Genomic DNA, 24,716 nt, shown 5'->3' with positions numbered 1-24,716 from the left:
CTGCCATGATCAGGACTAGAGGGGCCCTGCCTCCAGCCGAGTGGAGGAAAGGGATAACCGGGCTTACTGGACTGTGTGGATCCGATGGCCTGGCACATCTGACCCACAGGAGTATAAAGCTTTAGTGGACACCGGCGCACAGTGCACCTTAATGCCATCAAACTATATAGGGGCAGAACCCATCAGCATTGCTGGAGTGACAGGGGGATCCCAAGAGCTAACTGTATTGGAGGCCGAAGTGAGCCTAACTGGCAATGAGTGGCAGAAGCACCCCATTGTGACTGGCCCCGAGGCTCCGTGCATCCTTGGCATAGACTGTCTCAGGAGAGGGTATTTCAAGGACCCAAAAGGTTACAAGTGGGCTTTTGGTGTAGCTGCCTTGGAGACGGAGGACACTGAACAGCTGTCTACCTTGCCTGGTCTCTCAAAGAACCCTTCTGTGGTGGGGTTGCTGAAGGTCGAAGAACAACAGGTGCCGATCGCCACCACAACAGTGCACCAGCGGCAATATCGCACCAACTGAGACTCTCTGATCCCCATCCATAAACTCATTCACCAACTGAGGAGCCAAGGAGTCATCCGTAAGACCCACTCACCCTTTAACAGTCCCATATGGCCAGTGCGGAAGTCTAATGGAGAGTGGAGACTAACAGTAGACTATCGTGGCCTGAATGAAGTCACTCCACCGTTGAGTGCTGCTGTGCCAGACATGCTAGAACGTCAGTATGAACTGTAGTCAAAGGCAGCCGAGTGATATGCCACAACTGATATTGATAATGCATTCTTCTCCATCCCTCTGGCAGCAGAATGCAGGCCAGAGTTTGCTTTCACTTGGAGGGGCATCCAGTACACCTGGAATCGACTGCCCCAGGGGTGGAAACACAGCCCTACCATTTGCCATGGACTGATTCAGGCTGCACTGGAACAGGGAGAAGCTCCAGAACACCTTCAATACATTGATGACATCATTGTGTGGGGCAAAACAGCAGAAGAAGTTTTTGAGAAAGGAGAGAAAATAGTCCCAATCCTTCTGAAAGCTGGTTTTGCCATAAAACAAAGTAAGGTGAAGGGACCTGCATGAGAAATCCGGTTCGTAGGAATCAAATGGCAAGATGGACGTTGTCAGATTCCAATGGATGTGATCAACAAAATAGCAGCCATGTCTCCACCAACTAGCAAAAAGGAAACACAAGCTTTCTTGGGCACTGTGTGTTTTTTGAGAATGCATATTCCACATTACAGTCTGATCGTAAGCCCTCTCTATCAAGTGACCCAGAAAAAGAATGATTTCAAATGGGGCCCTGAACAACAACAAGCCTTTGAACAGGTTAAACAGGGAATAGTTCATGCAGTAGCTCTTGGGCCAGTCCGGGCAGGACAAGATATAAAAAATGTGCTCTACACTGCAGCCGGGGAGAATGGCCCTACCTGGAGCCTCTGGCAGAAAGCACATGGGGAGACCCGAGGTCGACCCCTAGGGTTTTGGAGTCGGGGATACAGAGGGTCCGAAGCCCGCTATACTCCAACTGAAAAAGAGATATTGGCAGCATATGAAGGGGTCCGAGCTGCTTCAGAAGTGGTTGGTACTGAAGCACAGTTGCTCCTGGCACCCTGACTGCCAGTGCTGGGCTGGATGTTCAAAGGAAACATCCCCTCTACACACCATGCAACTGATGCTATGTGGAGTAAATGGGTTGCACTGATTACCCAGCGGGTTCAAGTAGGAAACCCCAGTCGCCCAGGAATCTTGGAAGTGATTATGGACTGGCCAGAAAGCAAAGACTTTGGATTATCACCAGAGGAGGAGGTGACACGTGCTGAAGAAGCCCCACTGTATAACAAACTGCCAGAAGATGAAAAGCAATATGCCCTGTTCACTGATGGGTCCTGTCGCCTTGTGGGAGAGCATCGGAGATGGAAGGCTGCTGTATGGAGTCCTACACGACAAGTAGCAGAAACTGCTGAAGGAGAAGGTGAATCGAGCCAGTTTGCAGAGGTAAAGGCCATCCAGCTGGCCTTAGACATCGCTGAACGGGAAAAGTGGCCAGTGCTCTATCTCTATACTGACTCCTGGATGGTGGCAAATGCCTTGTGGGGCTGGCTGCAGCAATGGAAGCAAAGCAACTGGCAGCGCAGAGGCAAACCCATCTGGGCTGTCACATTGTGGCAAGATATTGCTGCCCGGGTAGAGAAACTGGTTGTAAAGGTACGGCATGTGGATGCTCACGTCCCCAAGAGTCAGGCCACTGAAGAACATCGGAACAACCAGCAGGTAGATCAGGCTGCCAAGATTGAAGTGGCTGAGGTGGATCTGGACTGGCAGCATAAGGGTGAACTATTTCTAGCTCGGTGGGCCCATGACACCTCAGGTCATCAAGGGAGAGATGCAACATACAGGTGGGCTCGTGATCGAGGGGTGGACTTGACTATGGATATTATTGCACAGGTTTTCCACGAATGTGACACATGCACTGCAATCAAGCAAGCGAAGCGGGTAAAGCCTCTGTGGTATGGGGGACGATGGCTGAAATATAAATATGGGGAGGCCTGGCAAATTGACTATATCACACTCCCACAGACCCGCCAAGGCAAGCGCCATGTGCTTACAATGGTAGAAACAACGACTGGCTGGCTGGAAACATATCCTGTCTCCCACACCACTGCCCGGAACACTATCCTGGGTCTTGAGAAACAAGTCCTGTGGCGACATGGCACCCCAGAGAGAATTGAGTCAGACAATGGGACTCATTTCCGAAATAGCCTCATAGACACCTGGGCCAAAGAGCATGGCATTGAGTGGGTGTATCACATCCCCTATCACGCACCAGCCTCTGGGAAAATTGAACGGTACAATGGACTGTTAAAAACTACACTGAGAGCAATGGGGGGTGGAACTTTCAAGCACTGGGATACACATTTAGCAAAAGCCACGTGGTTAGTCAACACGAGGGGATCTGCCAACCGAGCTGGCCCTGCCCAGTCAGAAATCCTACATACTGTGGAAGGGGATAGAGTCCCTGTAGTGCATGTCAAAAAAGTATGCTGGGCAAAACAGTCTGGGTTCTTCCTGCCTCCGGCAAAGGCAAAACCATTCGTGGGATTGCTTTTGCTCGAGGACCTGGGTGCACTTGGTGGGTGATGCGGGAGGATGGAGAAATCCGATGTGTGCCTCAAGGGGATTTGATTTTGGGCGAAAACAGTCAATGAACTGAATGGCACAATGTAAACTGCTATATAATAAATACTGTGTGTCACCTCTGTGTTGTATCAATGATATCAGAGTACGAGCCTCCCAACCCATGGAAGATCAACTATGAAACAAGCCGTGCAGCAGTGATGGAACGATGACTGACTCGGTATGCAGCAACCCAATGCCACACACCATCTCTCCCACCCGGAAAGACTGATACAACAGATGGAGCCCAGAGTCATGGACTGGGTGAACTCAATGGACATTTTAATGGACATTTTACAGGGAAGGTCCATGAACTAAGGGAATGATGTCTGTGTATTATGTTAAAGGATGGGAAGGGGAGGGGTGGTGGTTCGTACGGTTGTATTGCATCGTATGGGACCTGGGCATGGTGTAAATGGTATGGAATAAGGGGTGGAGAATGTGCTGGTTTTGGCTGAGAAGGGGTTAATTCTCCTCACTGTGAGGGTCGGCTACCTTTCCAGCTTCCCGCGCTCTGCCACGTGGCGGGGGAGCTGGGAGGGGCAGGGCCATGGTGGGGGCGGCTGACCCCGACTGGCCAATGGCAGGTTCATTCCATACCCTGTGACACCATGACCATTATATTGGGGGGGGCAGTGGCAGCATGGAGGCGGCGCGGCGTCAGGTCGGCGAGCGGCTGCGGCGCGTGCAGTTTGTTTCGGCGGTTCGTTCCCCCTCTCCCCTCCCCTCCCCCGGGGCTTTGCGCCTCTCGTTGTTCTCCTTTACATTGCATTTCTATTGTTGTTTCTTTTAATTTTAATTATTAAACTGTTCTTATCCCAACCCACGAGCGTTACCCTTCTGATTCTCTCCCCCATCTACTGGTGGGGGAGTGAGCGAGCGACTGTGTGGGTCTGAGCTGCCGGCTAAACCACGACACCTGCCTTTTGCCATTAATGTATTTTAAAAAAGCCCTTCTTATTGCCCTTCACAGTACTGGCCAGCTTCAACTCAAACTGAGCTTTGGCTGCATGAATTTCCTCCCTGCAGTGGCAAACAGCATCCCTATAGTCCTCCCATGTTGCATGACCTTGCTTCCACTGGCCATATACTTTCTTTTTTCTCCTTATTTCTAGAAGATCATCCCTGGTCAGCCAAGCCGGCCTTTTGCCTCGCCTGCTTGGCTTCCTACACTTTGGGATTGCCTGCTCCTGTGCTTTTAGGAGGTGGTACTTAAAAAGCGACCCGCACTGATGGACCCCGGCACCTTCAAAAGCTTTTTCCCAGGGGACCTTACTAAGAAGTTCCCTGAGCAACCTGAAGTCTGCTCTCCTCCTGTCCAGAGTTGAGGTGTTGCCGGCAGCTTTTCTGCTGTCACCATAGATTTTAAAATTTACTGTTTCATGGTCACTGTGGCCTAGGCGGCCCCCAATCTCCACTTCACCCACAAGGCCCTCTCTGTTAATAAGCAACAAGTCAAGGAAGGCACCTTTCCTGGTCAGTTCCTTAGTACCTGTACCAAGAAGTTGTCGTCCACATGGTTTAGGAACCTTCTGGACCTGTTTGTCCCAGCCATGTGGTATTCCCAGTTGACATCTGGCAAGTTGAAGTCCCCCATAAGGACAAGGGCGGATGACTTAGAGGCATTCCTTAGTTCCTTAAAGAATAGCTCATCGGTGTCATCCTCCTGGCTGGGTGGCCTATAGTAGACTCCCATGACAACATCTGCTTTATTTGCCTGTCCTTTAATCCTTACCCAGAGGCTCTCAACTGTGCCATCGCCAACTGCAAGCTCCGTGCATTCCAGCTCCTCTGCTACACACAGTGCCATTCCCCCCGCCTTGCCTGCCCTGCCTATCTCTCCTAAAGAGCTTGTAACCCTCCATCATGGCACACCGGTCACAGGACTTGTCCCACCAGGTTTCACTTATGCCAATGATGTCATACCTCTGGGACTGGGCCAAGGCTTCCAGCTCCTCTTGCTTGTTCCTCATGCTGCACACATTTGTGTAGAAACACTTCAAGTGTGGCTCCTTGTGCCCACTGCCACATGTAGCAAGCTGAGGAGTCTCACTAGCATGCAGCTCCTCCAACTTTGGTGTGTCTACCCGTTGCCTGTCACTGACTAGCTTGGTACTGCCCCTTTCCCCCTTCCAATCTAGTTCAAAGCCCTGTCAATCAGCCCTGCTAGCTCCTGAGCAGAAAGCCTTTTCCCCCAGTTTATCTTCCCCCCAGCCACGGTCTTCCCACACAGGGCTCCAGGATCTATCATCAGTGTTAATGACAAAGATGAAGGCGGCATTAAACGTCTCTGCTTTGTCTACATCCATATTTGTGAGGTGACGGACTTCGTCAAGTAATGGGCCAATGCTATCTCTGATCCTCCTTTTGCTGTTAAAATATTTTTTAAAAGCTCTTTTTGTTGTCCTTCATAGCGCTGGCCAGCTTGAACTCTAATCGAGCTTTGGCCATACAAATTTTCTCCCTATGGTGGCAAACAGCATCTCTGTAGTCCTCCCATGTCACCTGTCCTTGCTTCCAATGTCCATACACTTTCCTTTTCCGCCTATGTTCTAGGAGACCCCTGCTCAGCCAAGCTGGCCTTCTGCCCTGTTTGCTTGACTTCCAACACTTTGGAATTGCCTGCTCTTGTGCTCTTAAGAGATGGCTCTTAAAAAATGACCAGCATTCCTGGACCCCAATACCTTCAGAAGCAGATTCCATGGGTACTTTATTAACTAATTCCTTCAGCAGCCTGAAGTATGCTCTCCCACATCCAGGGTCAAAGTTTTGCTGGCAGTTTTTCTCCTGCCACCAATGATTTGAAACTCAACTACTTCATGGTCACTGTGACCAAGACAGCCACCAATCACCACTTTGCCCACAAGTCCCTCTCTGTTTACAAACAAGACCTGTGCTTACAGGCCTTACTTAAAACCTATATTAGCGTTAAACAGATTATCACTGTGTGACTAATTTATTTTACAACAGTCATTAAAATGTAAAGATCATCTATTACAATAACACTGATGGGGGACTTTACTCAGAAATAATTTATACAAGGCTCATGGAACCTACAGACTGAAAAAATCACTCTCTTCCTGAGCCTTCTCTTGTTTTAGATGCGCACAAATTATTGGGTTTTTTCCCAATCTTGCACCTGTGAAAACATTATCAGAGAGTTAACTAGTACTGCAGGAACTACACTACTTAATCTCCTTTCTTTTCTCAGTGACTGCCAGAGACTGAATGGAAAAGACAGCAGGATTCTGGGAATAATCTTAGTCTGTCTGTCTGCAATGTTACTGGGGAAATAATGGTGGCTTCCTTCCATGACCTAGGAGAAAGAAGTACTAAAACACATTTTTCCAAGGAGATATGAAATGACTATATAACTATATAACTGAAAGCCTTAGCTCAATGTTGTCATGTCATATTGCATAAGAGATTTTATTTTTCAGGTTTTCTCTTGATTCCTAGACCAGTAGGAGAAAAAGCCTTTTCCCCTTCTGAGAAAGTTGCATCCCATCAGATGTCAGCAGACCTGGTGTTGCATATATCACCCCGTGATCAAAAAAGCCGAAATTCCACCAATGACACCAGACTCAGAGCCACATGTTGATCAGCTGGACCTGCCTTTTCCATTCAGTATTCTTCCCTGATACTGAGAGGATGGAGGAAAATACTACCTGAGCACTTGATCCTTCAACCATCCACCCCAAGGCTCTGAAATCCCTTTTGATAGCCTTTGGTCTTCTCCTTGCTACCTCTTCTCTGCCAACATGGAGAGCCAATAGCAGATAATAGTCTGAAAAGCTTACCAGACTAGGGAGTTTCCTAGCAACATCTCTTACCCTGGCCCCAGGAAGACAGCAGACGTCCCTGGGGGTTGGGTCCAATCAGCATATCAGACCCTCAGTTCCCCTCAGACGGGAGTCACCTATGACAACTACCCTTCTTTTTTTCTTAGCATGAGTGGTTGTGATGCAGGCAGTGGGCTGCCTAGACGACCACTCCATCCCAGAAGGACCTTCATCCACATCATCAGTTGTCTGTCCTTCCAATTCCAGGGCCTCATACCTATTGTGTATGGGCACCATGGAAGGTGAGGCAGGCTGAGAGTAGATTCACCTACCACCCTGAGCAGTAACCTGCTATTTTCATCAAGATCTCCTTGACACGGGCGACAGGGATCCAGATACTGTATGTGACTATAAAATATGGCCTGTACACTGAACACCTTATGGTCCTAGAATGTTTTCCGGAGTCAAGTTAGAGGGAGATGCATCATTTCTTGTGCCAGCTATTTTAAAAGGAGACAGTAACTTCAGAAAACAATATTACACAGAATGTAGAAAGAATAAGCAGAACTTGTTTCTATAGGACCTATCTCAGCTCAATCTGGCTGATAGACCCACTGATACAGAATAAGGGGGGGGGGAAAGGGGGACCAACCAACCAAATAGAAAAACCCTCTCTCTCAAAATAGACCAAAGATCTCCACAAGCAAATTCAATTGGTAACCTGCAATGTATGGTAGCATCTCTCAGAGATGAGTGAAGATCACATCTTAAAAATGTTGGGACTTTTTTTGGTTTGTTTTGTTTTCAAGAAGAAAGATTTAATGATGTTCAGACAATCAGTACAGAGGTTAATTTTATCCAGAATCCTACTGGAACCTAATGACCTAAAGAGGGGGAAGGGTGTGGAGCAGAAATGGGATTATCACTAATATAAATTATCAAGTATATCTCTCTCAAACTTTCCTTACTGCAGTCTAAGTGGACATGTGCGTGAGTTGCCATCACTTACTGGCTTACTGCTCAGCACCTGAGCCACTGTAACTGAGCAGCCACATGCACATCATTCTCTCCAACATACAAGCCCACAGGGTGCTGTAAACCCCACCAGCACAGAGGTTTAGAAGTAAACCTAGTTGGATCATAATCTATTCCCCCTGAGGGAGGGGCACGAGAGCTGTGTTGTGGTTTAGCCGGCAACTCAGCCCCACACAGCCACTCACTCACTCCCCCACCACTGGGATGGGGGAGAGAATGGGAAGGGTAAAAGTGAGGAAGCTCGTGGGTTGAGATAAAAACAGTTTAATAATTGAAATAAAACAACAACAACAGTAATGCAATGAAAAGGAAAATAACGAGAGAGAGAGAGAGAGAGAGAGAGGCAAAACCCAAGGGGGGAGGGGAATGAACAACCAAAACAAACAGCACATGACACAGCTGCTCACCACCCACAGACACAACACTGCCAGTCCCCAAGCTACAACCACCTCCCCCATGGGCCAACTCCCCCAGTTAATATACTGGTCATGGCATCACATGGTACGGAATGAATAGCCCATTGGCCAGTTGGGGTCAGCTGTCTTGGCTGTGGCCCTGCCCCTCCCAGCTTCTTGCCCACCTGGCAGAGCATGGGAAGCTGGAAAGGTCACTGATTACTAAGGCGCTACTTAGCGACACTTAGCCACTACTTAACAACAACTAAAGCATCAATGTGCCATTGGCACTTTACCAGCTACAGTGAAGGGAATTAACTCTGTCTCAGCCAAAACCAGCACAAGCTGCAAAACCAATATGGTTCAGCAAGCACTTTTGGCGGCTGGTGACATGTAATTTTGAGACGTTTTCAATGTAAAATTTGTTGTAAAAGAAAAGCACAAAAACATCTTTATTCTGTTTCATTTCAAAACTCAAAACTGGAGAATTGATTTGTATAGCTTTTTCTCCTTTGCAAATTCAATGCTTTTGTCTGACCAGGCATTGCAATCTCAGATGTCAGTAGTGTTACTGACACCCAACTGTATGTCGTACAGCAGAGAGACTCTGGATGCATTCTGAACTTAAGAATACTTTTTATTTATAGTTAGCCCTTTGTACATACTGTGTTATGTATGTGCAGACATGTTAAAAAACATGGGGCTATAATTAAAAAAAAATTCTCTGGGAATTACGCTTAAAACCTCCTAAAAATTATATGGGCCTCCCTGTTATTCACCTGTATATGTTTCAGAGCAATGTTGTGATGCCTAAAACAATGGCTCTTGCTTAATCATGATTGGGATCCTAGATCTTAGACATATAACACTTGGTTGAAAACATTATTAGGATTGTAGCGATCACAGGGAGAGTAAATAAAAGTGATAGATTACATTATCAATATACCTTGCCAATAGTACTGCAAGTGCAAAGGAAATGCTGCAATAGACAAAAGAGCAAACCAATAGATGAACAACTGCTTGACAGTGCAACTCAGCAGCCACTTTTCAAGAGTTGCAGCTTTGGACAAAGGCAGAGGAACCCCAGTGGATATCAGAATAAGGATTTCTGTAAACTGTGCAGATCAGTTAAGATGCTACAGATTACAACTAATAGTCTTGATTTCATACAGCATCTAGTCCCAATCCCAAAGTATTTTATGAACAGTCACACAAAAGGTATTTGAATTGTTTGACAGAATGAAAAATCATTTGAAGGAGTGCTGAGAAGGTAAGAAACAGTCAGAGTTAAACTTGGAAAAATTTTGGAAGGCTTTGATACCAGTCTCAGTCACCTAAAGTAGTAACATATAGAGACCTTTTTGACAGAAAATTCCTATATACTTCTGTATGATAGAAACTCTCCTTCCTCATTTAAAACAGCAATACTCTGGATTTAGCAAAGAAAAAAAGAAAAAAAAAGGCAGAGTAATTTTTTTCAGCTTTCAATAAATAGCCAAGAAATCTCTGAATACTGCTGTGCTCTAATAAATTATTTTAGTTCCAAACATCATGAACTGACACATCTCCATAAGTTGCAAATTAAAGTCTCTTGAAAGGATTATAGCTTTTGATTACACTCTGTGTATCTTTAATGCCCTTATTGCAGAGATTTCTGACATGCCATTTGTAAAGTTCCTGGTTTTATACCCACTTGGGGTAGAACCTAAGGAACAGTCAAATATTTTCGCCGAGTCTTCCAAATTAATGTCTTAGACAAGGTTTCTTACAACAGCAGCTCAACACATTACCTTTCCTAATTTAAAAAAAAAAAAAAGAAAGAAAAACACCCCCAAAATAATCCAAACCCAATCCAGCTGAGTTTTGATAAAAGCTTACCATGGAGAGCTTTATTAGGAGGGGATCATCATGTTGTCTACAGCAAAAATTGGAAGATTATGTAACAGAGAAGGATTTACTAAGTGATTATGGGCACTAAACAGGTGTCCTTCATAATGCTGAAGCAAATGATATTGATAACAACATTGAATGTGGAGATGAAAACAGGTTACTGTAACACTATTCATACTTTTTAGTGCATCTCACAGGGAATGCCTTTTTAGACTGCTCAAAATATTAACTAAGTAACAGGTCATCGCTTAAATTCAGCGATAGAATTATCAAAGTAAATATGAATGCATGGCAAATAGTATTTTCCAATAAACACTTAAAATATGTAATGAAGCAATGTAACCATTTTAGCACATCAGTAATCTGTTACTCAGATAATGACAAAAACATCTGATAAGATACATGAAGGACATCAGACTGGAAAATAAATACAAAAGTCAATCAGCAAGCAAGTTCTCCAAAATAAAGCTTACCTTTGAGCCATCCAAACTGATTATCCTATAGACATTTCTTGTGCTGTCATAGAAGTAGGACACAGTAACAGCATGCTTGCTGGTGGGAACCCAGTTCTTCTTAGTGTTTGGGTCAATCTGGAAGACATGAGCTCGGGTGCTGAAGATGGGTTGTTCCCTGAAGTATAGAGAGTAAAAGTCATGAATCTGATTTGTACATAATATTGTTGCACACAAGTTATCTGCTAGTTGTGCCCACTGTGATGCACACATTTCACTTTGCATGATAATTTTTTCCTACAAACTTCTGTATGTGTTGCTGCATAGAGCAGATAAATGCATTAATATACATATGCAAGCAAAATGCAAGCCTTCTAAAGCAAAAATCAGCACCCAGCTGTAGAGTCAGATAAAGACAGCCATCTCTAAATATAGATTCAGCCCTGTCCCATCACCTTCCCAGCCCTCACCCTCCATCTATCCCTTTAAACTAACCGGCATCCAATATATGTGTAACTTCATCTCATTACACTGCACTTTGCAGAATGTGTACTACTTCAAACCCCCATCTTCTCAAAAATCTTTTAATACTGATTATTCTAATCAATCTTAGGCCATAATCTGAAACTGAACTGGCTGATTCAATGCAATTATTCTAAAACTAACTTTAATTAGGGTCAGGAACATGTTTTGTGAAACCCTCAGTCTTTGGAGCTTCACATCTGAACGTTTTCATAGCAACACTAAATATGTATAACATACATGATTCAAAGTTAACTGCTTAGCAAATAAAATTATGTAAGGTTAAAAAATTACTGTACTTCAGAATATACAATTTATTTTTCCCTGTGATCATTACCAATACATATAATATTGCATAGAAATCTAAAAATATTTTAGTATCACTAAGATGGTTGGCAGTTTAAATTTAGCTACATTTTACTGACAAATAGATTGCTGTATTCTTCAGGGAATGCTGCCATCAAATCCCAAAGATATTAAATACCAGAATTTTAAGTTGAGTTTAACTTTGTAGGTTTTTGAACTCTTTTGTTTTCTCCCATTTCCAGGATGTGAAGAAACATATCCTTTGTCCCTGCCCTCATCTCCCTTTAAGTAAGCGGTAAGTTCTTAATACATTTTTCTGCCCAAAAATAAAAGCAATAGAAAAAAAATAGGATTTGGGGTACTCATAGTCAAAGGGTTTCAATCTGGCCTCATTACAAAGGGGTACATGTGAATTTTCAGAAATATCTCTACTGCTTGGCAGTGAGATCAGCCAAGACCAGTTGCTTTCAGCAGCAGAATCATATTACTCATCTAAGAGTTAAGGCTCCTTGAAGCCCATCTGCCAGAAGATGTGGTGTTCTCCTATGCTGGATGTTAGAAGTGATACAGAACAGACCAAAGCAAGCACCATTTCAGTGAAAGCTAAAGGAGGAGGAAGGTAGGCCAGGGGAATCAATGCATGTGCTAGTCCTCCATACAAACATCACTGTACCCTCAGCACCAACTCATCTTCTTCTAAATCACCAAGCTATAGGAGGCTGGGTAGCTGTTTTTGTGATCCCAATCCCTTGCACAAACACAAAGGTTATGCAAAGGTGACTTTTATAGCCCTTTTGTTTAACATAACCTTTACACTAATTCTTATCACTCTTTTGAATCTCTACAATTACTTCTTCAGTCATACCTTAACTTTAGTTCTTGTCTTCAGTATTAGATCCATTTTCCATTTACCTCCCAATTAAGCATACCCAAATGTAATTTGATGCATATTACAATAGTGCAACCGGTTCCTTAACTCTGGAAAGATAAAGAGCCCATCAAAACAAAAGTCTTAGAAGCCTGACAATTATTTGGATGAAGATTGACATTAGAAGGAGAAAATAAAGGCTCTGACCACATTAACTAAGAAGACAAAAGAACTGAATCCAAATCATAGATGTGTGGTTAATGAATACACATTTAACCAGAAATGCTATTCATTTCTGTCACAGTACATTATATCACACAACTGAAGCTTTCAACATACCACAGGTTAGGATTTTCATATGTAAAAGGCAGGCAAAAACTATACAACTAAAGCAAGTGGGAGTGTCAGTAAAAGTCCAATTGTTCAGCCTTGAGTTACTGCTTTCCTGTACTGTCAGCACAAAAATCTTCCATAGCCCCAGCTAAATATTCTCAGTTTGATGAGATGGCCTGCATATGCCTGCTGATTGCTCAGCACTGTTTTGCAAAGTCAAACCAGAGAACTTTGCAGGGCTCATATGTGTTTCTGGTACAGACATTACAGTTAGGTACAGAACAGCATTAATAAAGCTTACCTGCACTTTTTTTATCACTTCTGATAAACTAGAGTTACAGTCTTTTCTTTCCATGTTTTAACTGAAACTACAGCTTTGCTGAATAACTGGCTGTCTATACTCTGTGGCAAAAAAACCATAGCCCTCTTCATTAAACTAGTTGGAGAAATCATGATTTTGACAAATACTGGGGACACAGTAGTGGTAACGGTAAGAGTCGCAGCTGAGTATGGGTCGATGAGGAAAAGGAGGGTTCCCAGAACCATGAGAACCTGCGGACGTGCAGAGAGACCCCACGGGAGCCGGTAGATCCCGCGAGCGGGACTGATGCAGCAGGGGCGTAGCCAGGAGCAACCATGGAAAATTTAAACAGCCCCCAGGGAGCGTGAGCAATCAGGAGTGCCGCAACCAGCATGGGCAAGCAGAGTGCAGTGCGGCAGTTCCCACACGAGCTGCGACCCACTTACAAGGAGCTGTGAACAGCAGGAGCCATGGTATCCACCCAGCAAAGAGCTGTGCCCTCAGCGTCCCTCACGGCCCCTCCAGCAGCAAAAAGTGACCCAGCCACACATACAGAGCCTTCGAGGCAACATGCAGCTTTCCAGGTGCGAGGCTACAGGGTGTGCCTGAGTATCAGGCCAGTATCTGATGACAGCAGTGAGCTCACTTGTGGGAGATGCACCCAGGTAAAGGAGATGCTCAGCCTGGTAACAGAGCTTTGGGAGGAGGTGTCCAGGCTGACACCTTGGTATGGTATGGTATAAGGGGTGAAGAATGTGCTGGTTTTGGCTGGGATAGAGTTAATTCTCTTCACTGTAGCAGCAGTGGCAGCAATATCGCACCAACCGAGACTTAATATATACTTAGTGTTAGGTTTTGGGCATATTATTTTCGCTTGGCTACGGTTAGAAAGCAATTTAAGAATATAAACCAGAGATCTGCCCCAAGACTTGACAGTTATGAGTGGCAGGGTATGTGGGATAGCATGGGCAAATACCTAGGGCAGTGGGCACCCCCAGTGTTTTGGAGCTTTACCACTGTTTCTACGGAGCGCACCATCCTTGTATGAAAACTCATTGGCAGTAATGTCCTGGAGAGAGGATGAAGCACCAGCAGTGGCGGACGTCATTGATAAACTCCGGGGTTATGAAGCAAATAACTCTTCCTCGCTCGTCTCTGCTGTGGAGAAACGATCCTGAGAGGTCCAGCAACTCAAAGAAGATATGTCCTACTCCCCACCTCTACGGAGTAGTGTCTCAGCTGTTAGGAATAAGCATCCTTTGGCTCAAGGGAGAGGATAGGCACCACCCTATGGTTCTACCTGCGTGACCACGGAGAGGATATGATGAGGTGGGATGGCAAGCCTACCTCGACAATAGAGGCATGGGTACGTGAACTGCAAAGAAGAACAGTCACTCAGGGAGGCTCTTGCAGGAAAGCTGCTGCTCCAGTTTCCAGTAAGCAATTCCCCAGAGAGGGGAACAGAAGCGCTGATTTTATTTCTGACCTTAACAGAGACACTTGTGATTCATATTTACAGGAAGTGAGTAACGAATACTATGACCAGGAATAGAGGGGCCCTGCCTCCAGCCGGGTGGAGGAAAAGGATAACCGGGTTTATTGGACTGTGTGGATCCAATGGCCTGGCATATCCGACCCACAGGAGTATAAAGCTTTAGTGGACACCGATGTACAGTGCACCCTAATGCCATCAAACTATATAGGGGCAGAACCCATCGGTATTGCTGGAGTGATAGGGGGATCCCAAGAGCTAACTGTATTGGAGGCCAAAGTGATCCTAACTGGGAATGAGTGGCAAAAGCACCCCATTGTGACTGGCCCAGAGGCTCCATGCATCCTTGGCATAGACTGTCTCAGGAGAGGGTATTTCAAGGACCCAAAAGCGTACAGGTGGGCTTTTGGTGTAGCTGCCTTGGAGACAGAGGAAATTAAACAGCTGTCTACCTTGCCTGGCCTCTCGAAGGACCCTTCTGTTGTGGGGCTGCTGAGGGTCGAAGAACAACAGGTGCCAATCGCCACCACAACAGTGCACCGGCGGCAATATCGCACCAACAGAGACTCCCTGATTCCCATCCATGAGCTTGTTCATCAACTGAGGAGCCAAGGAGTCATCAGTAAGACCCACTCACCCTTTAACAGTCCCATATAGCCAGTGCGGAAGTCTAATGGAGAGTGGAGACTAACAGTACGCTACTGTGGCCTGAATGAAGTCACTCCACTGCTGAGTTCTGCCGTGCCAGACATGCTAGAGCTTCAATACGAACTGGAGTCAAAGGCAGCCAAGTGGTATGCCACAACTGATATTGATAATGCATTCTTCTCAATCCCTCTGGCAGCAGAGTGCAGGCCACAGTTTGCTTTCACTTGGAGGGGTATCCAGTACGCCTGGAATTGACTGCCCCAGGGGTGGAAACACAGTCCTACCATTTGCCATGGACTGACTCAGACTGTACTGGAACAGGGAGAAGCTCCAGAACACCTTCAATACATTGATGACATCATCGTGTGGGGCAACACAGGAGCAGAAGTTTTTGAGAAAGAAAATATTCCAAATCCTTCTGAAAGCTGGTTTTGCCATAAAACAAAGGAAGGTCAAGGGACCTGCACAAGAGATCCAGTTCTTAGGAATCAAATGGCAAGATGGACGTTGTCAGATCCCAATGGATGTGATCAACAAAATAGCAGCCATGTCTCCACCAACTAGCAAAAAGGAAACACAAGCTTTTCTAATTGGTGTGGGTTTTTGGAGAATGCATATTCCAAATTACAGTCTGATTGTAAGCCCTCTCTATCAAGTGACCTGGAAGAAGAATGATTTCAAATGGGGCCCTGAGCAACAACAGGCCTTTGAACAGATTAAACAGGAAATAGTTCATGCAGTAGCCCTTGGGCCAGTCCGGGCAGGACAAGATATAAAAAATGTGCTGTACACTGCAGCTGGGGAGAATGGTCCTACCTGGAGCCTCTGGCAGAAAGCACATGGGGAGACCCGAGGTCAACCCCTAGGATTTTGGAGTCGTGGATACAGAGGGTCCGAAGCCCGCTATACTCCAACTGACAAGATATATTGGCAGTATATGAAGGGGTTCGAGCTGCTCCAGAAGTGGTTGGTACTGAAGCACAGCTGCTCCTGGCACCTCGACTGCCAGTGCTGGGCTGGATGTTCAAAGGAAACGTCCCCTCTACACACCATGCAACTGATGCTACATGGAGTAAATGGGTCACACTGATCACCCAGCAGGCTCGGGTAGGAAACCCCAGTCGCCCAGGAATCTTGGAAGTGATCATGGACTGGCCAGAAGGCAAAGACTTTGGAATATTGCCAGAAGAGGAGGTGACACATGCTGAAGAAGCCCCACTTTATAACAAGCTATCAGAAGATTAAAAGCAGTATGCCCTGTTCACTGATGGGTCCTGTCACCTTGTGGGAAAGCACCGGAGATGGAAGGCTGCTGTATGGAGTCCTACACAACAAGTAGCAGAAACTGCTGAAGGAGAAGGTGAATCGAGCCAGTTTGCAGAGGTAAAGGCCATCCAGCTGGCCTTGGACATCGCTGAACGGGAAAAGTGGCCAGTGCTCTATCTCTATACTGACTCCTGGATGGTGGCAAATGCCCTGTGGGGCTGGTTGCAGCAATGGAAGCAGAGCAACTGGTAGCGCAGAGGTAAACCCATCTGGGCTGTCACACTGTGGCAAGATATTGCTGCCCAGGTAGAGAAACTGGTTGTAAAGGTAAGTCATGTGGATGCTCACGTTCCCAAGAGTCGGGCCACTGAAGAACATCGAAACAACCAGCAGGTAGATCAGGCTGCCAAGATTGAAGTGGCTGAGGTGGATCTGGACTGGCAACATAAGGGTGAATTATTTCTAGCTCGGTGGGCCCATGACACCTCAGGCCATCAAAGGAGAGATGCAACATACAGATGGGCTCGTGATCGAGGGGTGGACTTGACCATGGATGCTATTGCGCAGGCTATCCACGAAGGTGAAATGTGCACTGAAACTAAGCAAGCGAAGCGGGTAAAGCCTCTGTGGTATGGGGGACGATGGCTGAAATATAAATATGGGGAGGCCTGGCAAATTGACTATATCACACTCCCACAAACCTTCCAAGGCGAGTGCCATGGGCTTACAATGGTGGAAGCAACCACCGGCTGGCTGGAAACATATCCTGTACCCCATGTTACTGCCCAGAACACTATCCCGAGTCTCATAGAACAAGTCCTGTGGCGACATGGCACCCCAGAGAGAATTGAGTCAGACAATAGGACTCACTTCCGAAACAACCTCATAGACACCCTGGGCCAAAGAGCACGGTATTGAGTGGGTGTATCACATCCCCGATCACGCACCAGCCTCTGGGAAGATTGAACAGTACAATGGACTGTTAAAAGCTACACTGAGAGCAATGGGGGTTGGAACATTTAAACACTGGAATATACATTTAGCAAAAGCCACCTGGTTAGTCAACACGAGGGGATCTGCCAGGCAAGTTAGCCCTGCCCAATCACAACCCTTCCATACTATGGAAGGGGATAGAGTCCCTATAATGCACATAAAAAATATGTTGGGCAAAACAGTCTGAGTTATTCCTGCCTCAGGCAAAGGCAAACCCACTGGTGGGATTGCTTTTGCTCGAGGAAATGGGTGCACTTGGTGGGTGATGCGGGAGGATGGAGGAGTCCAGTGTGTACCTCAAGGGAATCTGATTTCGGGTGAAAACAGCCAATGAACTGAAAGGCATAATGCAAGCTGCTACATAATATTTTATGTCATCTCTTCCGTGGTTGCTATATGCCCTGTCAATGATATCAATGTACCAATCTCCCGATTCATGGAGGATGAACTTTGATGAAACAAGCGAAGTACAGCAGTGGTGGAACAAAGACTGACTTGGTCTGCAGCAACCCAACGCCACACACACCATCTCTCCCGCCCTGAAAGACTGATAAGACAAATGGAGCCTGGAGTCGTGGACTGGGTGAACTCAATAGGCGTTTTTTATGGACATTTTAGAGGGAAGGTCCATAGACTAATAGAACCATGTCTATGTATTATGTCAAAGGACGGGAAGGGGAGGGGTGGTGGTTGGTAAGGTTGTATTGGATGATATGGGACCTGGGCATGGTGTAAATGGTATGGAATAAGGGGTGGAGAATGTGCTGGTTTTGGCTGGGTAGCTGGTAAAGTGCCAATGGCACATTGATGCTTTAGTTGTTGTTAAGTAGTGGCTAAGTGTCGCTAAGTAGCGCCTTAGTAATCAGTGACCTTTCCAGCTTCCCATGCTCTGCCAGGTGGGCAAGAAGCTGGGAGGGGCAGGGCCACAGCCAAGACAGCTGACCCCAACTGGCCAATGGGCTATTCATTCCGTACCATGTGATGCCATGACCAGTATATTAACTGGGGGAGTTGGCCCATGGGGGAGGTGGTTGTAGCTTGGGGACTGGCAGTGTTGTGTCTGGTGAGCAGCTGTGTCATGTGCTGTTTGTTTTGGTTGTTCATTCCCCTCCCCCCTTGGGTTTTGCCTCTCTCTCTCTCTCTCTCTCGTTATTTTCCTTTTCATTGCATTACTGTTGTTGTTGTTTTATTTCAATTATTAAACTGTTTTTATCTCAACCCACGAGCTTCCTCACTTTTACCCTTCCCATTCTCTCCCCCATCCCAGTGGTGGGGGAGTGAGTGAGTGGCTGTGTGGGGCTGAGTTGCCGGCTAAACCACAACACAGCTCTCGTGCCCCTCCCTCAGGGGGAATAGATTATGATCCAACTAGGTTTACTTCTAAACCTCTGTGCTGGTGGGGTTTACAGCACCCTGTGGGCTTGTATGTTGGAGAGAATGATGTGCATGTGGCTGCTCAGTTACAGTGGCTCAGGTGCTGAGCAGTAAGCCAGTAAGTGATGGCAACTCACGCACATGTCCACTTAGACTGCAGTAAGGAAAGTTTGAGAGAGATATACTTGATAATTTATATTAGTGATAATCCCATTTCTGCTCCACACCCTTCCCCCTCTTTAGGTCATTAGGTTCCAGTAGGATTCTGGATAAAATTAACCTCTGTACTGATTGTCTGAACATCATTAAATCTTTCTTCTTGAAAACAAAACAAACCAAAAAAAGTCCCAACATTTTTAAGATGTGATCTTCACTCATCTCTGAGAGATGCTACCATACATTGCAGGTTACCAATTGAATTTGCTTGTGGAGATCTTTGGTCTATTTTGAGAGAGAGGGTTTTTCTGTTAGTGCAGTGGTGATGGAACAAGGACTGACTTCAGTGTGCAACAATCCAACAGCCCGCACACCACCTCTCCGAAAGAATCGTACAATAGATTGAACCCAAAGTCATGGACTAAATTAACTCAATGGTCAGTTCATGGACATTTTACAGGGGCAGGCCACAGACTAGGGGAATAATAATTGAAACCTGTATATTCAATTAAAGGATGAGAAGGCGGGTAGGCATTATTGAAATTGTATTGAATAATATGGGACCTGAGCATGATGTAAATGACATAGAATAAGGGGTAGATACTGTCATGGTTTTAGCTGGAAGAGACTTCATTTTCTTTACTGTAGCTGGCATAGTGCTGTGCTTTGGACTTAGTATGAGAACAATGTTGAGATAAACATCAGTGTTTTTGGTTGTTGCTGGGTAGTGCTTGTACTAGTCAAGGACTTTTCTAGATTCCCATGCTCTGCCGGGTGCACAGCTAAGAGAGCAGATTCAAACTGGCCAAAGGGATATTCCATATCATTTAATGTCATGCCCAGTATGTTAACTGGGAGGGGCTGGCCGGGGGAGGGAAGCAGCGATCTCAGCTCAGGGACGGGCAGCGTTGGTCATTGGGTGGTAAGCAGTTGTATCATTTGTGTTTTCTGGTTTTTTCCCTTTTCATTATATTATCATTATTGTTATTACTATAATCATCATCATTATTATTGTAATTATTAAACTGTGCTTATCTCAACCCACAAGTTGTTTGGTTTTTTTGCTTTTGCTCTTCCAATTCTCTCCCCCATCTCACAGGGGTAGGGGGAGTGAGCGAGCGGCTGCGTGGTGTTTAATTGCTGACTGAGGCTGAACCACAACAAGAAGCTACCACACTAAAACACTAGCAGTACTGGATGTAATGAAATAGAGGAATTAAGGAATTTATTTTTTTTTAAGTCAGGTTTTTGTTTTCAGAAGTGCTCAATTTAATTCTGGAGAAAGTACAAAGTTTACTCCTCTTCAACAGTTCTCTGTACTTGTAATATGATACATTTAACTGACATCTACAAACACAATACTGATTTTAAATAAAGGAGATGTTTTCCATTATTTGAATTTTAAAAGCTACATAATTCTGTGTCTGCTTATCAGTTTTAAGTATATATCCCAAAAACACCATAACATTATTTAGCCTTTTGGCAGGTTTTTGAAACACACAATCACTTTCTTGATTAGACAGCTGCAAGCTTGGGTTTATTCTGTTTGGGATTTTTTTTCCTCTCAAATGGAAGGAAAGACAACAGGAAAACAAAAGCTAGCCTAAGAAGTCATTCCTTCCTACATCTTGTACAGCAAGCCCCAGTGACTAGGACAAAGCCAAGGACACAGCTGTTATCACCCTACATGCAAGGAAGTTAATATATTGGAGAATTCCAAGTGTCCTTAATGGCTTGATGAAAGAGACACTTTTAAACTTCCATATTACTATATCCATTTCACATTCACATTCCTGAATAACCAAAGTACAAATGACATGAATTACAACTTTATACTCTGAACTATGCCATAAAGTCTTAGAAAACCAGCTTCTTCTTAATGCATTAAAAGTCTGCCTCCACCTTGCAGTTAGTCAAATCATACTGGGTTTCTGTCACTTTTGAATACGGATGAGTTTCCATTCTATTCAGAAATTATCAGGCAAGCACAAGGCTTATTTTTTTGTCTCACTATACAATTTCCTAAGAATACAGCTGTGGAAAGCCTTCACAGGTATCTATATAACTTTTATAGCTACTAAATTAAAATGAACCTGATCACATCTAAAGATTTTATTCCTTCTAATTTCCTTAAAGCCTCAAGTGAATGTCCCAATTTACTTAGGGGACCTGCTATAAAGCAGATTTCTCTAGAGCCTTCTTCACTATATTGGGAAATTCACACTTTATTTTATATCCTCTGAAGACTCCAGAAGAGTTAAAACGAGCCTTCGCCACTCTTAAGTTTCACCTTATCACACTGAGCTTAAAGCAGTCGTTTTCAGGACTGACCACCCTTAAAAGACATGGGGAAGGTCCTCATGGTGGGGATCCGGAAGCCAAGGCGGCTCTTCCAGCGATCCGATGTGGCTACGGCGGAGGCAAAACCCTGCAGATCACGGGGCGCCCCGCTTTTCTTTCATCAGGTTGATGCACAGCATTGATTGCAGCAGGATTCCTGCTCCTTATGCACCCAACCAATAAAACCACTCGCCTCCATGCGCATTCAGCAGCGCCCGCTTGAACATCAACAGCTCGAGCGGGCAGCCGCTTCCACCCTGCCCCGGCACCGTCCCAGCGGCACCCGCGACATCCTTACCCCATGGCGACCGGCGGTGCCGCGTCTCTGGGGCTCTCCTCGCCGCAACGGCAGCTCTGCAGCCCCGTGGCGGCGGCAGTCCGCTGGCTGGACTCGCCGCGCCGCCAGCTCGCAGCTGCCAGGCTGAGCGGAGCCGCCCGCGCGCTAGGGAGCGCCCCCCGCGGGCCGGGCTCTCATGGCCGCCGGCCCCGCCAGGCGCCCGCAGGCAGCGGCTCCGGCCCTTGGACAGACGGCAGCGGCGGCTCCGGGGGCGGACGGATCCCCTCCTGCGGACGGGAAGACTTTCGCCTTCTCCGCGAGGGGCTGGCGCCAGCTTCGGCGCTTCTCGCCGTCAGGTGAGCGGCCGCCGAACGCTCCGTGCGACTCAGTGGCGGAGCGGGATAGGCCAGGCGGTGCGCGCAGGGCTCCACGCCACCGCTCCTCCTAGCGATCCCGCCAGTAGCGGGGGGGGCACCAATGCATTCTCCCGAGGACGCAGAGCGAGCCGCGGCACCGGCGCTGGCATCGGGCTTCCGGCGTGCGGCGGCCGACGCGTCCCCCGCGGGCACCGGGGCGCCGCGCTCCCTCGATCCGCCCACCCCCGGCTGCAGAGATGCGGAGCGCCGCTCCTCCTTCCCGCGGCGGCGAGTCCGCTCCTCGTCGTCACGCCTTCTGTGGCGGGCGGGCGGGCATCGTGCTGGGCGCGCGGCGGGTCGGTCACTGCCAGCGGGAGGGGCCGCCGAGCCCGCGCGCTCAGCCCAGTCGGTGGAACGGACGGAGGGAGGGAGCGAGCTCCGCGTCAGGTAGTACACAGCTGCTCCGGCGTCTTCGAGCCGCTGCCTGGGCTCGCCCGCCTCCTCGTGGTGGGCAGGCGCAGCCGCCACGCCTGCAGCCCACACCTCCGTCCCACCCCTCCCAAGGGAAGGGCAGGGCCCTACAGTCCACCGCACACGCCACCACAAGCAGCCAGCTTACTACTGCTAGCGACAACACCTACTGACTCTGCCTCCATCCTCCACCTGGGGAACTTTAAATAGCACATGTCACCGCGCTCCCCCATGCACCGATGTCACTAGGATGCGGGGGATGATGTCAGAGTGACCCAGGCCGCCGGAAGCGCTTTTATAACAGGGAATGGCGGCAGGGGGGAGGGTTCGGGGCCCGCCGCGGCACGGCTGCCTCCGTGCACCTCTCCGGGACGCCAGCGCCGCCCGGACCGCCTTCTCCCGCCACCGCCCCCTGCGGCGCCGTCTCCATGGTGCCGCGGAAGCAGCGGTGCGCCCTGCCGATCGGCGAGGAGAGTTGGGTGTGAGCTCCTGCGCCCGAGAGCCACGGGTGAAGATGACGCGAAGCCCGCCGTGGAAGGCGGCTGCGGCAGCTTTCTAGCCCTCTGCCCCGGGCGTGGGAAGGGCAGGGTGTCCGACTCCAAAGACAGCTGGTTCCGTGTCTGAAACACATGCCTGCATCCCCCTGCTTTGCAAACACTTCAAACTCGACAGCGTTACTGGCTAAACAGGAAAGCAACAGCAGACATTCTAAATTGCTAAAAATATGTAGATTTCAGCACATCCATGTGTCGCAGTTTAACCGCGGCTAGCAACCAAGCACCACACAGTCGCTCGCTCACTCCCCCCCTCGGTGGGAGAGCAGAGAGAATAGGAAGAGTAAAAGTGAGAAAATCGTGGGTTGAGATAAGAACAGTTTAATAACTGAACTGAAATAAAATAAAGTAAAATAGTAGTATTAACTACCTACTAAAAGTAATAGTAATAATAATAATATACAGAGCAAGTGATGTGCAATGCAATTGCTCACCACCTGCCAACCAATGCCCAGCCGGTCCCTGAACAGCGATCACTGCCCCCCGGTCAACTCCCCTCAGCTTATATACTGAGCATGACGTCATATGGTATGGAATATCCCTTTGGCCAGTTGGGGTCAGCTGTCCCAGCTGTGTCCCCTCCTGGCTTCTTGTGCACCTCCTTGCTGGCAAATCATGGGAAGCTGAAAAGTCCTTGACTAGTGTAAGCACTACTTAGCAACAACTAAAACATCAGTGTCTGTGGAATAATCGCTGGAGGTGACTTAGAAATTAAAATTATGTTTTTAGAAAAGGTACAGCATGGAAGAGGCTTTCAAGGTGAAGTGCAGCTGACGTGAGGAATCCAATTCACGGAAGTTCCCTAGTAACCTTAGATGTCAGCAGTGCCAGGAGAACTTGGCGTACTGACTCTAAGAGGAGTTGTCTGGAGGGTGGAGCGGTGTGTAGGCATCGCAGCCAGGCTCTGTGATAAATGGGAACTCGAGGTACCATGGAGCTGGTACACTGCATATTTGCTACCCTGGGCCAACAGTCCATCATACTTTTGACAAGATGCTGTCCTTTTGGTGAACTTTGCTCATTATAATATTATAATACCAACACACACCTCCATCCCAAAAGCTACATGCCTCTAAGGTGCAACCACCCCTCACTGGACATGTGCTTTGAACTTTTCTAGTCTACACCTTTAAAAGCAAAGTGAGGAAATTTTACACCAATCATAATAAAGGCATGTATGACCAGAGTCACTCAAGCTCCACCTGAAAGGTAAAAAATAGTATAAAACAGTTTAAGAGAAAGAGGGTGTTGGGGAAGATACCACTCCGACTTCTGGGACCAGTTGACCGCCTGAGCCTCTCTTCCCCCCCACTGGGATGCCTTTGGGTAAGATTCGAACGCTTGGTTATAACAAGTGCTTCCCCGGGAAAACTTAGAAACCTCTATATAGGGTCACTTTAAATCTCTAATATATTAGAGTTGCTTAAATCTCTAAGGCATTGGAGTCACACTGTAAATCTCCAGTACATTAGAGTCACTTCATATTTGTTTAGCATACTTGTAGCCTAGCAGTGTTACTCATATTCTTGGTATTTATGTGTGCCTTGTAACCAGCAAATTTATCACCAGTAATCCAAAGAACCCGTGTCTTTGTTGCTTTAATAAATTGCACTATTCATTAATCTAGCCATGATAGTTCTCATTGAACGCAACCGGCCTTGTAATGTTAAATTGGGCATCTGCCAAATTAGTTACTAACAACAAATACTCTGATAAGTGGAGCAGATCAT

The 24,716-nt window shown here is 46.8% G+C and overlaps 1 protein-coding gene across 3 annotated transcripts in view; it reads right to left on the bottom strand.

Moving 5' to 3' along the window:
* LOC104041491 (homer protein homolog 1) overlaps positions 1-21,710 on the bottom strand; it is a 124,683-nt gene extending 102,973 nt beyond the window's left edge. For all 3 annotated transcript variants that reach the window (XM_064439925.1, XM_064439927.1, XM_064439928.1), the window contains exons 1-2: positions 21,627-21,710; positions 10,751-10,907 (exon numbers count right to left, since the gene is read on the bottom strand). In XM_064439925.1, the coding sequence (XP_064295995.1) occupies positions 10,751-10,907; positions 21,627-21,631 (162 nt within the window). In that variant the 5' untranslated portion in view covers positions 21,632-21,710. The remainder of the gene's footprint in view (positions 1-10,750; positions 10,908-21,626) is intronic.
* Positions 21,711-24,716: the final 3,006 nt, after the last annotated feature.

Source organism: Phalacrocorax carbo (genome assembly GCF_963921805.1).
Source record: "Phalacrocorax carbo chromosome W unlocalized genomic scaffold, bPhaCar2.1 SUPER_W_unloc_3, whole genome shotgun sequence".
Classification (NCBI taxonomy): Eukaryota; Metazoa; Chordata; class Aves; order Suliformes; family Phalacrocoracidae; genus Phalacrocorax; species Phalacrocorax carbo.
The sequence above is the reverse complement of the archived record's forward strand: the minus strand, read 5'-3'. Positions and strand labels throughout refer to the sequence as shown.